The sequence below is a fragment of the Lepidochelys olivacea genome (assembly GCF_965140295.1).
Source record: "Lepidochelys olivacea isolate rLepOli2 genome assembly, chromosome: 1".
Taxonomy (NCBI): domain Eukaryota; kingdom Metazoa; phylum Chordata; order Testudines; family Cheloniidae; genus Lepidochelys; species Lepidochelys olivacea.
This window is the reverse complement of record NC_140411.1, coordinates 196,859,695-196,875,209: the sequence shown is the minus strand read 5'-3', so window position 1 is coordinate 196,875,209 and position 15,515 is coordinate 196,859,695. Positions and strand designations below refer to the sequence as shown.

General features: G+C 40.1%; 1 protein-coding gene across 1 annotated transcript in view; it reads right to left on the bottom strand.

The window, feature by feature from the left end:
- Positions 1–15,515, bottom strand: part of CBLB (Cbl proto-oncogene B) — a 201,552-nt gene that overhangs the window by 96,475 nt on the left and 89,562 nt on the right. Inside the window, exon 4 of the mRNA XM_084612705.1 lies at positions 6,536–6,682. Coding sequence (XP_084468831.1) covers positions 6,536–6,682 — 147 coding nt within the window. The remainder of the gene's footprint in view (positions 1–6,535; positions 6,683–15,515) is intronic.

The following is a 15,515-nucleotide window of genomic DNA, read 5'->3' as shown; positions in this document are numbered from 1 at the left end:
CCAGATCTAAACAAAAAATTCTTTGAATGTTTGAGGAAACTGATGTGGGTTTCAGTTTATCATTACTGAACACAGCTTTCTTAGAATATTGCTCCAAACACCCTCCAGTATGAAAAATGGACCTCATGCTTCCTTTGGTTCTGAAGCCCAGAGCAAACAACCGTACAAGTCAATTCAAAAAAAGGCCTGAGAAGATCAGTCACAAGGGGGAAAAAAGCACTTCTGCTCCACCATGCCATCCCATTCTATACAACAGTTACAATATTGACCCCATGTGTCAGAAGTACAACTGAAGCCTAACACAGGAGGGTAGGGAAGGGAAAGGAGGGTGAGGAGGGTAGGGAAGGGAAAGGAGGGTGAGGCTCTGGGAATAAAGAAGGAGCAAAGGAGTACGTATACCTTGCCTAAGCAGACTCTCTTTGGAGACTACAGGTTAGTATTTCTTGAGGCAGCACATATCTGTACAGAGCTGCCTACACACCATGGCTTCATTAGTGAACAATGGGTTCCAAACACCCACAGTCATCAAGGACCACAACCATCTGTGGGCATGCATGATCTGGAACAGCAAGGGGCTGGAAAAAAAGAGCTTTCTATTTTATGTGGGGTCACCCCACATTTCTCCAAATTCCTTTCTGTCTGTATCAGGGATTGCAACACACGCTATCAGGGATCCAAGTTAGGTCTTCTGCAAAGTCAGTCTCAGATCACTCTGTTTTTCTGGCCATACTCCTGTTCCATTTGAAAGTATTTGGGGAACCCATGTTAGTGGCTGATCTACTAATTCAGTACAAAGGTTTTTTTTTTGTTTTTTTGTTTTTGTTTTTTTTTTAAAGGTCAGGAAGAGGCAGTGCTAGCTGCCTCCATGCTAATTTACATGAACATGGCTGCAACAAGGAATCCACCCCATCACACAGAACTGACTGCTATAGGCCTAGTGACATCAAGACCTTAGTGCAATGACTGACTGTGAAATGGCATAACAAACCTAGTCATACTTGTTCAAGGCTTGTCTCTCTGGTTCCAAACACCGTCATTAAGATCATCTTTCTGCCCCATTATTTTGACCATGTCATCCCTTTGAGCCCCTGCACTGGCTCAACTTTCCCCATTGTCTCATATAAAAGATTCTGATCCTTACATTTAAGCTCCTTCATTACTTAGTCCTGATCTGTAATGGTCTTTATTATTTAATGTGCTACAAACCTTCCACTCACTTTGGTCCATGGAGGATGGCAGCCTCCATTTCCTATTTGCCTGTTTCTCCCACAAACATCTTCACACATTCTTCCATGCAGAAGTCTTTCGTGGCCCTTTATCTGGCCACTGTCATTTGGCAGTTTCCTTTAGGAACCACAGAAGTGGATTTTGAGGAGGGATTTGAAGAGGAGGGAAATTAATGGAATGACCTCAATGAATAAATCTGTTAAACCCGGTCTTCCTTCAAATACTCCCGTGAGACCTACTTCTGTGGTGCCTAAAGGAAACTGTCAACTGATGATGGCTAGATAAATAGTCAGTAGGAACTTCTAATAGTTATCTTAGCTATTAATGTATTTTTAATTAAACAATTTGAAACCATCTGGCTGTGCACATAGCTGGCTGTAAATTCTGAAGGAAGACAAGCATGCTCTGATGCATATATTGGTAACCTGCAGAATGTGCCTTAAAGTATTTGTAGAGGCCCTGATGGTTGTAAAAGAATGAGCGCAGCAACACGTGTTCTTGGAAAAACAACACTGCTTATTGTAGAGCAACAAAATAAAAAGTTTCCAATTCATTTGGGAAGAGCAGTCAAAGAGAAAAATAAGTGTTCAGCACAGACTGGATGCCAGGAATTGATCTTTGAGAATTTACTGTACATTCACATTAAAAAAATAAAAAGCAGCATGTCCCCTACTTTGCTGCTAGACAAAGCCCAAAAGGCCCAAAAATCTAAAGAGCAGGCCTAGGACATAATGGATCATGACTTTTGTTAAAGCTTCATTTATATTTCAAAATTTAGTCAGAAAAAAAAACCCTACAAAACAAGGTGGGATTGTGGGATGGTTTCCAATTGTTTTTTCAGAGAAACTCGAAAATGTTTATATTTGTATTCTGAAAAATCATAACATGATCAGCTATAAACAAAGAAATAATTGCATCTCTCTGCTCAGGGACACAAAACGTAACATAATTATTTCCATGTTTCTCATTTTAACCGCTTATTATTTCTCTAGGAGCCAAATCTCAAGGTAATTTACTTAGTGTTTACCTGAGCAAACTCCCATTGTCCTCAGAATAAGGACTGAGTAAAAATGAGTAGAAGATCTCTGGATAAGGTGTTCTATGAATTATGCACATACCAGAACCCTCTTATGTATCTGACAGCCCTAATTCAGGAAGGCAATTAAATAGATGCTTACCATGAAGCACGTGCATAAGTGCTGCTCTGAATAGTGCCGTTTTCCTAAATTTTAGTTTGTTTAAACAAAAAATAAGATTTTTGTTCAAGAAGTTATTGGTGTTTTTCCCTCTGCAATTAGAATCTCACTCGCAACGTGCTCTATTTAAAAGTGCTGATGCAAAAGGAGCTTGACACAGAAGGTCAATGAACCAGTATCCATCAAGGCAACTGTATCTAAGTTGAAGCAACATACTAATATGCTTACAATGCATATATGTCTGTAATAGTTCTGAAGGGCACCTTACTGAAGTTGGATATATGGGCCAAAATTTTCAGACCTAGGTGCCTAAAGTTAGGCTTTTAAATCTGTATTTGGAAACCTAAATGTGTGGACTGTTTTTCCACAGGTCCTGGAGCTCCCACTGACTTAAATGGGATTTTGGGTGGCCAGCAACCCTGAAAAATCCTATCACTTTTATTGAAGTCTCTAAGGCCCCAATCCTGTCCATTTGTTTTTTAGAGGTAGAATTTTGATCACATGTAGATCCCCATTCACTTCAGTGGGGTTCAGCATTGACACAGGAATCTGACAGGAGGGAGCCAATAGCAGAATTGGGACCTAAATTTATGTCTATGGGGCCAAACTTCAGCAGGCAGGTTTGAATATACTATCTATATTTGAGCAATTAATTCAATATTGAACATATTTACCAGTATGAACACTGGAGATTTCATCATTTATTACATCTCGTCCAACACCCTAAAGCTTGAAGTATGCACTATGTCTAGGAAAGGGATAAGTAAGTATTTGCAGACCAATTTGTCAAAACACGCCCACCTTAAAAGGATGTGATCCCCAAAGGCATATCAGTGTGTGATACTCAGTGAATTAAAAGACAATTCATGCCTTAAAGGCTTCAGGCATTTCATTTCATAAAGAGATTAAATGGTGATGCAAGACAATAACTTTTACTCATCTAGATATTCAACATTCATGCTGTTACATGCTTTACAGTTACTTAAACACAATTAACTAAATCTGGGTGAATGCCAAGCATGCTGAGCACAAATTAACTGTTTACTACTGAGAAGTGAGGTTGTTAATCATGGGCAAGTGGCAGGTTCTTAAAAAGTCAGCCTACTAAAAATAGCAACTACTTATTGAGGTCTGTCTATGCTTGACACCATGCAAAATATAACACATGGTCCAAGCCCCAAGAAATTTACAGTTGAAATTAGAATCCACCTGGAAAGGTGGTTTTTTGTGTTTTTTTTTTTTTTTTTAAATGGAGAAATTAGATCACCAGGCAAGTGTGGCACAAACAGAGGTATGAAGACAAGAGACAAGAAGGAGAAGAGAGGCACTAAGTCAGCTGGCTCAGGAAAAGCAGAGAAAGAGGAGGGGTCAGAAGGAAATGAACAAGCCAAGGGTGAAGTTCAGAGTTGGATTTAGATTTATGGTTGCGATCTGTAAGTATTCAGCAAAGAAATGGATGTTGCAGCCAGAACAGCAGGTAAAGTTATCCAAGGATAGCATGAAAAAGGGGAAGGGACCAAACTCTAAGGATAACTAAGAAAAGAAGGACACACTAAATGAAAAGTAGATGATGTGTGGGCATTTAAAAAACTTGATATTTACAACTTGGTGTTTTTAATTGACTTTTTTTTTTTTAAAGGGTGCTCTATCACAAGAAATTTTAAGTAACATGCCCTGAGCCTTTGACAATAAAAATCCTTAAAAAAAATACATTTTTTTCTGACCCTTGATGATGTTTTGAAAGATCTTTTGAGCAGGGCCAATGGCAGCATAAAACATGCTCAGGTTCACTTCTCTTAACAAAAAGAAAAAGGAGTACTAGTGACACCTTAGAGACTGACCAATTTATTTGAGCATAAGCTTTCATGAGCTACAGCTCACTTCATCAGATGCATCCGATGAAGTGAGCTGTAGCTCACGAAAGCTTATGTTCAAATAAATTGGTCAGTCTCTAAGGTGCCACTAGTACTCCTTTTCTTTTTGCGAATACAGACTAACACGGCTGCTACTCTGAAACTTCTCTTAAAGAAGATCAAGAGATGGCATGATCAGGAATTGATCAGAAATAAATACTTATATGGGGAAACGATTTCAGATAGAGGACTATTTATTTTAGCAGGCAAAGCCAAATGAGATCCACTGGCTGGAAGCTGAAATTAGACAAAAGTCAGATGAGAAGTAAGGGGCAATTTAACAGCAAGTGTAATTAAACACTAGAACCATTACCTAGGGCCATAGCGGACTATCCATCCTTTGAAGTGTTTTAAATCAAGACTGGGTGTCTTTTTTAAAAGACATGCCTTAGCTCAAGTAGAGATTAAAGGCTTGACTCAGGAATTGCTTGGTGAAATGCTATGGCCTGTGTTATGCAGGAAGTCAAACTAGATGATCATAATGGTCCCTTGTGACCTTAAAAAACCAAAAACACAAACAAAAAAAAACTTTATGAATCTCGCCAACCTTTTTCTGTTCCTGCCATTATAAAAGGGTTTTGTAATAAATACTGATAATGAAGGCGTGACAAGACTATCACATTCATCTACAGCCTGCATAAAGTCCACAAAGTATTTTTAAAATGTTACAATTTGTGTTTGAAGTGCTCTATTTAGTTGCCAGTTTTTTAAACAATCCTGTATGCTCACAATACCCTCCTTGTACAGCGTATTCTTCTAAAAACTTGCTTCTTTCATTAAGCCTCCCAGAACTCATCTAGACAGATATGTTGTTTCCATCTATTCCTGCACTTTAACTGTTATTCCACACGTCATATCAGAGTTGGACTCTAATGTCCTCAGTACAGGGACTCCATCTTAACGTATTTGTAAAGTAGCACACATATTCAAGAAACCAAATATAGTCAAACGTTACTAATCTGAGAGTATGCGTTAGGCAGTAAACTTGTTCATTGAAAATGTAGCAATATGGGCAGGGAACATCAGATTCAGTTAAAGTTCCTAATTCAGTCTATGGTAAATCTCTTGTAGCAGGACATGTAGGCAAGGAGAATATACATCATACAATGCATTGTGGTTTTGCATATCTTAAACATATCTTAAAATTCACCCTAGACGCAATGGCCCATAAAAAATGATAAACTGTATTTATTCTACTCCAAGAGTATCCATTAACCTAAAAAATATGGTTTAGACAATCTTTGGAGTGCCAGTATCTAATTAAGGTGAAACTATCTTTTTCTGACTGTATGGAGTAAGTGCCTTTTAGTTTACTAGACGGATAGAAAATATTTCTGGAGTGACAAGACAGCAGCTTCTTACCCTCACCTTCAAGGACCTAAATCATCTCACCTCCACCCACGCATCTTCTCTCATTTTGACAAATTTAGCTGCAGGTGTTTGCAGGATCAGAAGCGAAGTGTTCATATTCACCTTCAAATTTAATTTCTCAGATGTAGAAGAGTGATGAAATAATTTAACACACTGTGGTCAATGTTTAAGTGAAAATAATTCCTTAAACTGAAATGAAAGGGATTATGGACAGGAGTAAGTGTGCTGTTTTCAGGATGGGGCCTCTAATGTTACACTGGTTAGCAGAAGAGGATTTCGAGACAAGTACTGGTTTTAGTCAGATTAGAGACTACTGTAATTTATATTCCTATCTTGCTTGAAAAATTTGGTCCTAGCTTACGTTACTTTCCAAATTTAAAATTTTGCTTAACACACGGAAGGACAAACTGGAAATGGAAACCAACAGGAAAGTGAAAAGCAGATAGGACTTGTTTATGGGATTTGGAGAAAAGGATCAAAATTCATATTAATTTTAAGAAAACAAAAAGAAATTGCATCATAGGTTTTGCACCTTCTACAGCAACACAATTTGAAAGACTAAAAGGAAAACAAAACTTTCTTCCTAATTTTCCCTTCATGCCATCCGTAGTTCATTTTTTTTTACATGTATTTTACCTACAGAAGAGAACTACTGCACCCAACCTTTACTTCTTGAAACTAAATAACCATAAAGAAACTAAATGCGAAATCATTATGGCAACTCTGGCAAAAAAACATATCTATTCTATTTGCATTATTTAAAACAGTACTTCTCTGTATGCATGTTATAAGACAGAATTCACAATCCTTCTAACCAGCAATACTTACTTGTCTCCAAAAAATTTTCTCCAGAACTCTGCAGCATCTGCTTTTGTGATACGAAAGTTGTCACCCTGGAATTGGCCATTAGGAAAGATTGCTTTGATTTCTGCCAGCATGTGGCTGAAGATCAGGGACAGCTTTGTAAGGTTTCGCCTGCAATTATAAGAAAAAGAAAGAGGGAAAACCTTAAAACCATTAATAAGTCTTTCAACTTGTGTTTATTTAAGGTGTTTGTACTATCGGGTGATAAAAGGGAAACAAAGAACCCCCAATTCAAGCCCCAGTAAATAAGTGACTAACACGTTTTATTATTTTTTCATATTTAACATGTATTTGCAATGCAAGTATTCACATACGTTCCACTGACAATTTATACTTAGCTTTAAGCTACAACTTTCAAAAATGGAATAGAATTTGATTCTGTTTAGCACCTGTTTGTGATAGTTCATGGGAATCTCAAAGTTCTTTAATCAATAGAACAGTTAAACTTGTATATCTTAGGATTGCCTACAATTTAATTGCCAGCAATTTAATTGCTGAATATTAGACAACTACTATGGACTTGGATAATCACTAAATACATTTTCATGTGTGACGTACCACCTTTCAATCCAGAAGCGTAAGGACAGTGTTAATTGTCCACTCTATCACATCCCACTTATTCTGCCTAACACTTTTATTCTCTTGATTCTCTTCAACTTCTCTTTATTGCAGATGCTTCCTATTTCTTGTTTTCTTTAACATGCCTCCTCTAGTGTTAATGTTTCCTTCAAGTTTTCAGTGGCAAACAAAATCAAGACTTTTGCTACTAGTTCACTTCTATAAATTTTCAGGCTTCACATCAGTTCGTTACCAACAGCAATTTAGTTTCAGTGACAAAAAATCCCATTTAGTGTAGTAAAAAGAACAATGCATCCTTCAACTCAGATATCCTTTCTGGTGAAAGTTTGTGAGAAGAGGCTTTGGGAAGAAAGGTTTTCTCTCACCCCCCCTCCCCCCCACAAACTCAGGCTCCTGTTGGTAATAGCCCATCCAAAGTGACCACTCTCTTCACAATAGAGAGAGTGGTCACTTTGGATGGGCTATTACCAGCAGGAGAGTTTGTGTGGGGGGGCGGAGGGTGAGAAAACCTGGATTTGTGCTGGAAATGGCCCAACTTGATGATCACTTTAGATAAGCTATTACCAGCAGGACAGTGGGGTGGGAGGGGGTATTGTTTCATGGTCTCTGTGTGTATATAATGTCTACTGCAGTTTCCACGGTATGCATCTGATGAAGTGAGCTGTAGCTCACGAAAGCTCATGCTCAAATAAATTGGTTAGTCTCTAAGGTGCCACAAGTACTCCTTTTCTTCTAGCTAAGAAAGAGACAGGGTTTTTAAGGCCTCAGGGCCAGCCCAGATATGTAGCAGATAAGCAGATGTATCTGGATACATTTTTGCATCTAATTTATCTTTAAAAATTAAGGCAAGAACCATTTTTAACTACACAAGTTAAAACCTCCCTTACAACTCTATAGTGCTGCAAGCAATTAAACCAAAACATAATAAAATGTTTACTATTTTGTAATTGCTTGTAGCTTTTTTTTTTTAAAAGAGAAAAATTCAAAGTTACTTAAGTTACAAAGTTCCTTTTTAGATACATGAGAAGTACAATTGATGAAGTTACCCATGACAAAATAAATATTTTTCAGAATAGGGAAAAGTATATTTTCCCTGCTCACCTAACTCAAATAGCTGAAGTGATTTCCCAAAGCCTTCCCAAAAGGAAATGCAACTTACGACTGAAAATAAACATGGAAAATTTCAGCCCAAATAGAAGAATACTGAAGAACTCATGAGCAACTGAAAACAGAGAGTTAGAAAGGAAGCTGAATTGAAGCTTTTTCTATAGGTTTTGCTATCAGGAAAGCTATGATAAAAAGAATTACAACAAAACCACAAGTCTTAAAAAAAAAAGTGTAATTAATATACTGCATTGCCTCCCCCACCCCGCCAAATGGCTGTGGGGTTAGCTCTTCGGCAGTCTTTAATTAATCTAGTAAAAATCAGATGCCTATAATTCGGGTGTCCAACTGTTTCTTATTTTCTGGATTTGTTCCCCTCCACCTCCCCCACTCTCTGTTTCCTTTGTTCTTTTTAATTAGGCCCATATGTTCTTTATTTTTAAATCTCAGGACTCAGGCCTGAAACACAGTGCAAGCAACCACAATCTTACAGTGACTTTTCAATCACCAGGGTCCACCTCAGACTAACTTATATTTTTTAAGTCACGTTCCCCTTCCACTTCCCATCTGCTCTCCACATCTGGAGGACTGTTGCTCATACCATTACAGATTCAACCAGTTTGGGAAGACCTAACTGGACAGTTAGTTTGGCATGGTCAAACAGTGCATTGATTTCAATAGGACAAGTTGCACTGAAAGTGAGGCAAGTGATAAAGTATCATGCTGAACACGGGCCAAGTATTAGTGTCTGTTCTATGATCAGGCAGCCATTTGAATTATACAACAGTGGCTCTGCCCTACAAACAACTCAGCTACAAAAAATTTGGGGAAGTAGTCAGAGGCATTATTTTCAAAGGAAAAAGTTCTTCTTTCGTTTCATTGAAAATATATTAATGCCCATCTCTTATTTAGTGTTTTCATCAGTAGACCTCAAGCACTTTACAGGGGGAGGCAAGTATCATTATCCTCATTTTAAAGATGGGGGAAACTGAGGCATGGGGCAGTGAAGTGACTCTCTCAAGATCAAGCAGGCCAATGAGAGAGCCAGGAATGGAACTTGAATCTACTAGACCATGCTGACACCTACGCATTTTCTATCTATCTGTCTGATATCCATAATGAAGCCTCCCGAAAACCTGAAGTTGTTATTGGTTAAAGTTATAAAGCTTCATATTTTTACTGAAATAGATTGGACATAGTTAATAAGTAACATGGATATGGTGAATTACTTAAACTGAGAACTAATCATCTGTAAGTATTATTTTAAAAATATACTTACAGATCATTATTATTAATCAGTGGCTAAGTCACTGAGTTCCAATTTCATAAAATAAACTTTTCAAGCACAATTAGTGCAACAGGTACTTAATACATATTCTACAGAAAATCTATAGCAGATAGCGGCAGCCCTGCTGAACCACTAGAAATCACAATTGACTGGGAGAGTCTCCAGGATCGACTGTTTGGTGACCACTGGCCTAAGCTAAGGCATGCTCCCTGTCTGCCCCAAAGCCACACCGCTCCCAGAAGCGGCCAGCACGCCCTTGCGGCCCCAGGGCGGGCGCTCTGCACACTGCTCCTGCCTGCAAGCCCCGCCCCCGCAGCTCCCATTGGCCGGGAACAGAGAACTACGGACAATGGGAGCTGCGGGGGACGGTGCCAGTAGAGAGGGGTAGCACGCGGAGCCACATGGCCCCCCCCAGGGGCTGCAGAGGAGCGTTGGCTCCTTCCGGGAGCGGCATGGGGCCGGGTCAGGAAGTGAGCCTAAGTCCCGCTACACCATCTACCGGGAGCCGCCTGAGGTAAGTGCCGCCCGGCGGGAGCCCACACCCCAATCCTCCTCCCGGAGTCAGCACTCCGAACCACCTACTGCACCCCAAGCCTCTGCCCCAGTCCTGAGCCCCCTCCCAGAGCCAGCATCCCAACACTCTGCCCCAACCCGGAGCCCCCTCCTGCACCCAAACTCCCTCCCTAGAGCTTACACCCCTCACCTCCTCCTGCACCCCAACCCCCTGCCCCAGGCTCAGCCCAGAGCCCCCTCCCACACTGTGAAGCTCTCGGCCCCAGCTCAGAGCATCAACGGTTGCTTTTCCCTAATCTTTGGGGAGGGGCCCTCTCCCAGCAGAATTTAGAGCTGCTCTAAATCACGATCAGTTGCACAGTCCCCCTAACAGGCTCTATTACAGCAGGGGATTGCCAGAGTGTAGCAGAACTCCAACCATTACTTCACTGCTATGCTCCCAATATGCCCCCTATGTGGTGGCCAGAAGGAGAGAGGCACCACAAAGCCAAGTATGCAGATTCTACATCTTCTGGGGATTCCTCTATGCTAGGGGAATAGCTGAATAGACTGGCTTTCTGCCTGCCTTATACCACCAATGCAGCCCTCAGTAGATGGATCAGGTGGCCAGAATCTTGCCTATGGTGTTTATATTTGATGGATCAGAAGCTAAAGCTAAGATAGGGGGTGTAATGTGTTATCTAAGGGTGGTGTACGAAGACAGACTGAACTTTAGTGCTTCTTGTTTTCTTCTCTGGGGGTGCAATTCACCTTGCTTTGAAAAAATCTGTTACCACCTCATCCCCCCCATAGGAGCTGCACATAGGATCTCCCTGTAGAGTGGCTTTACCGAAGTGGCTGTGCACTCCCTGAATGCTGTGGGAAGGCTCTCCGTGACAGCCAAGTAGCCACACTGGTGTAGTACTAAGTGCAGACGAGAAAAGAGATTTCAAATCCACATTTATGTGGCTCCAGAAGTAACTGGCTTGCAGGTCTACAACTACCATTTAAGCATACAGGCACCCTGGTACTGGCTTGGAGGTGTTAATTTCCTCTCCTGGACTGTCCCACACTCCACTTGTATAGAGCCTAAATATCCCTGCTTTTTGTGAGTGCAGTGAATTTTACCCTGGATGCAAATGTCTTTTCTTCTTTCAGGAACTGAAGTTGTGGTGATGGCTGGAAAACTGAACTGTCATCTTATAAACAGAGCACAATTCATTATAATACATGACTGCAGTATCCCTGCATTAATTAGGGTTAATAAACCATAGTGTAAGGAAGATTGTCCAGTCCCCTAATCACTAGACTGATTCCAAAGACCTGTTTTCATTTCCCAGCTCAACTACAAATGTCCTGTGCGACACTGGGCAAATCACTTGGTTTTTAAATACATCCCTACTTCACAGGGTGTTGTGAAGATAAAAATCTATTAAGGATTGTGAGGTAAGCAGATGCTAAGGGCCCAAATATTGAACTATTTTAATAATTAACTGGTGTAGGAGATAACACTTGGGTTGTTAAGTTCTCTAAAGATCCAGACTTCCTTCCAAAGTCCCAAATTCAAACAGGAATCCCATATTGTACTTCACAGAAGGCACAATGCAAGTGAGGACATGACAGGATGCCTATTCTACAAGCACTACACTGGCACACCTGCTGCCCTTCACCCACACTGCTGTAGCCCTGTAGCATACACTTATAACAGCGACAGAGGGGTTTTCCATCACTGCAGTAAATCCACCCCCTTGAGAGACAGCAGCAAGGTAGGTGGAAGAATTCTTTTGACCTAGCGGTGTCTATACTGGGGGTGAGGTTGAACTAACTACATTACACAGGGTATGACATTTCTCACAGCCCTCACTGATGTAGCTAGGTCAAGCTAAGTTTTAGGTGTAGACCAAGTAATCCATGGCAGAACAGAGGAAACCATGATCCAGGAAGGGATCATATCCTTTTTTCTGGATTGCCACACTTAAATCAGAAGTACAAATTTCAATCATCTTATACCAGAAAAGAGTTACTCCGTGGTGACACTTAGGAATATCTTGCCACTAATTAATTGTATATAGGCCACATGACTCACTCCTTCCCTTATCATCTGCCACCTGCCCAACACCTACTGTAGATGCAAATACTCCTCCACTGGGTCAACCTGACCTCCAACGCATAGACAATTAGACTTTTCCATTCCCAGTTCAGGCTGAGTTTCCACAGCCCACCTGAACCCACCCAGTATCTTCAACTTCTACAGAGAGAGAGAGTGCCCGAAAGCATTGACACAGTCAATGAGCATTCTGGAAACAGGTTTTGACAAAAACCCTGTATGCTGCAGTAAAGGCTGTCTTTTGTTCACATTGAACATATACATCTAGCTATAGATAACCTATGGAGGGTCAAATTTTCAGGTGGTAGTGTTCCAGCACAATCAAGGGCTATGTATGGTGGTCAATGGAGCTCTGCTGACTTACACCAATCGAGGATCTTCTCCAGAGACTACACTTTTTTTTCCATTTCTAACTGCAAAAGTATATAAATGTTCAAAGCAATTAACATACACTATGAAGCAATTGCTTGTCAGAAGCAGTTTTCTAAAACAAAGCCATCTGAGAGGTATACACTTCAGCCCAGAAGGAATTTTCATCACTCCATTGTAATCATTTGAAAATAGGGCTTAATAAAGAAAATATTATGGTATGTTAACCGTAATAGCTAGCAAGTAATAAAGATTTTTGAAGAGAAGTTCTACCCCTCAGTTTCTATAAAATAGGAAATTTAAGCATGCCTGGCATGGAACAACATTAAAAACTAGGCTGTGCCAACATTTAATTTTATTTTATGGGAGGTGGTGCGGTCTGGCTGACTTGGAGTTGGAAGACCTGGGTTCCATTCGTGGTCCTGCCACTGATCTGCTGTATGTTTGATAAACTAGTACACTTTTGTGCCTCTGCTTCCCAGTCTGTGAAATGGGAATAATGATAAACACTCAGATCTACAGAGAATACACTCATCAGTCATTAGATAGGACCATTATGTACATAAATATACAACACGAAGCAGAGGTCCCCATGTCTTACTCCATCTTTGTAATAATTGAATGGCACATAAAATAAAATCAGACAATTTTTATTACAAAGACACATTGCAAATAAATTGAAACAAAACACATCTGCCTGCCTATTATTTTCTCTAGAGTCCATTCTTGTCACTTCTATGCAGAGAGCTTTTAATGTATGCTACCAGTTGTCTCTTGATTAAAGTAACTGCTCTGCCTCTCATTTTGAAATAAATGTCTGTATAGTCCTAGAGATCTCCAACCGTGTGCAAGAGAAGTCAGATTCTCTAAGAGGTATAACATGAATGACAGATTGTTTAATTTTGCAGTTACGTCATGCTGAAAATTAGATTACCATGAGATTGCTTCCTTTGAATCATTTAATAAATGATTTTTATCTTTGCACAAGAGTACATATTATTTGTTAGGCTGCAATCTGCCACAGTAAGTGATGTGATCACTCATGCTGACAGGTTTTCAAGTTCAAAAAATGCAACACAATTCCCCTTTCATAAGGAAAGCACCAGAGTGAAGTCTATTAGATCTAGAATGTCTTTAAATCAAGACTAATCAAACATTTTTTTGTAAATCATGTCTAAAACAGAAGTAGTTCAATCTACTATTAAAGAAAAAATAAGCCACTGTACAATATTTTTATTTAGAATACATACATACACTAAGAAAGCTCTTTTTTGAAGAGCATTCATAAGGTGAACTGATGATTTTTTTTTAAAACTCTACAATATAAAAAGCAAGCTGATAAAGCTTGAAAATCCAAAGCACACACAAAGCTCATTTTCCCATGATCAGTTATATTTAAAACAAACACTTCAGGTCTGCATGTTCCGGATACAGTAAGACTCACAGGATATTGCACTAAGCAACAGTAAGGGAGGAAGGATGGTCTTGAGGTTAGGGCACAGACCTGGGAGTCAGGATGGCTTGGGTTCTCTCTCCCTAGCTCTGCTATTCACCATCCCTGTGTGACCATGTATGTCACTTAGCCTTTGTTCCTCAGTTTCCCAATCTGTAAAGAGGGGATAACACTTCCTTATCTCGCAAAATCATTGACACACTTAATGAAGAGTTCAGTGCAAGTTTGAAAGCCTGTCTTTCACAAACAGAATCTGGTCAAATAAAAGATATTACCTCACCCACCTTTTCTCTCTTCATTAATATAGTATTTTTGGATGTTCCACTACCATGGTGATTAAAACCATAGACATGACAATAAAACTAACTGTGCCTTTTCTACAAATGTCTGAGTATCTCTTCCTTCCCCTTTAACCCCAAATTAATACATTTCTTCAATACCTGCCAGCTTTTCTCCTGCAAAGAATGAAATATGGTCTCCTTCTGACATGAGTGCCAGGCTGTCAATCACCAACTGCCAATGCTGTAAGGACTGCACTGGAGTTTATCCATAAATTATCTAGGATGAATGTCAGATGACATACATAATGGGGCTGCCACCATCTGTGATACCAGCCAGGAACATTTCACTTCCTGCAACCCGATGCCACTCTGACCCCAGCCTCATTCCTTCCTCCTACTCCCCTAGGACTTTCTTCTGGTCTTACAGACAGAAAATAAGTGGGAGGGGGAGTGAGGGGGGGGGGGAGGAGGGGACACAACAACACACAACAGGGGACAAAACCAGAAGGTGGACTAGTGTCCCATTCCATGTAATTGTAGATTATTGCTTGTGTGGGATACATCTAATGTTAACAAATTAACCCTACTTAATGCACTGAAGGAAGTAAAAACAACTGAAGATCGCTTCCAGTATGCCCTGTGAGAGAAAATTGTTTCTAGCCTCTGGGGGGGTCAGTTCAACTCTGGGATATGTGTAGAAATCACTTTTAAAAGCATGGGAAGGGAGGGAGCATGGTTCAGTATCTGAAGTATGGGTCTGGGAGTCAGAATAATTGGGGTTCTAATTCCTAGTTCAGCCAAAACACCATGGGAAACTCATTTAACCTCTCTGTGCCTTAGTTTACCCATCTGTAAAGTGGAAATGAGAATACCTCCTTCCCTTGGGTAGTGTGAGGTTTAACAAACGAATAACTACACTGAGGACTTTGAATGAAAAGCACTGTGTAAATGTAAATTGTACGGTGTCATCTCATATATGCGTAACAAGTCATTTATACAGAAGTAATTACCATTTTTTTCATGAATCCTGGAAAAGCTGAGTTTGTGAATAACAGGAAAGAACTTACTCATACATTTATCCTCTGGGTAAATGCTTAGCCAGTGCTTTTCTGCCAAATGCTGAGAGAGCATCATACAATCCTCAGTGCTTGAAGAACTGGAAGTTTCCTAAGGGGGTGGGGGAGTGCTGAAACAAAAGAAGTTGCTCACCATTGTTACCTCACACCTTCATTCTTCCTCTCATAATTTTAAAACAATTTTAAAGCCTCCCC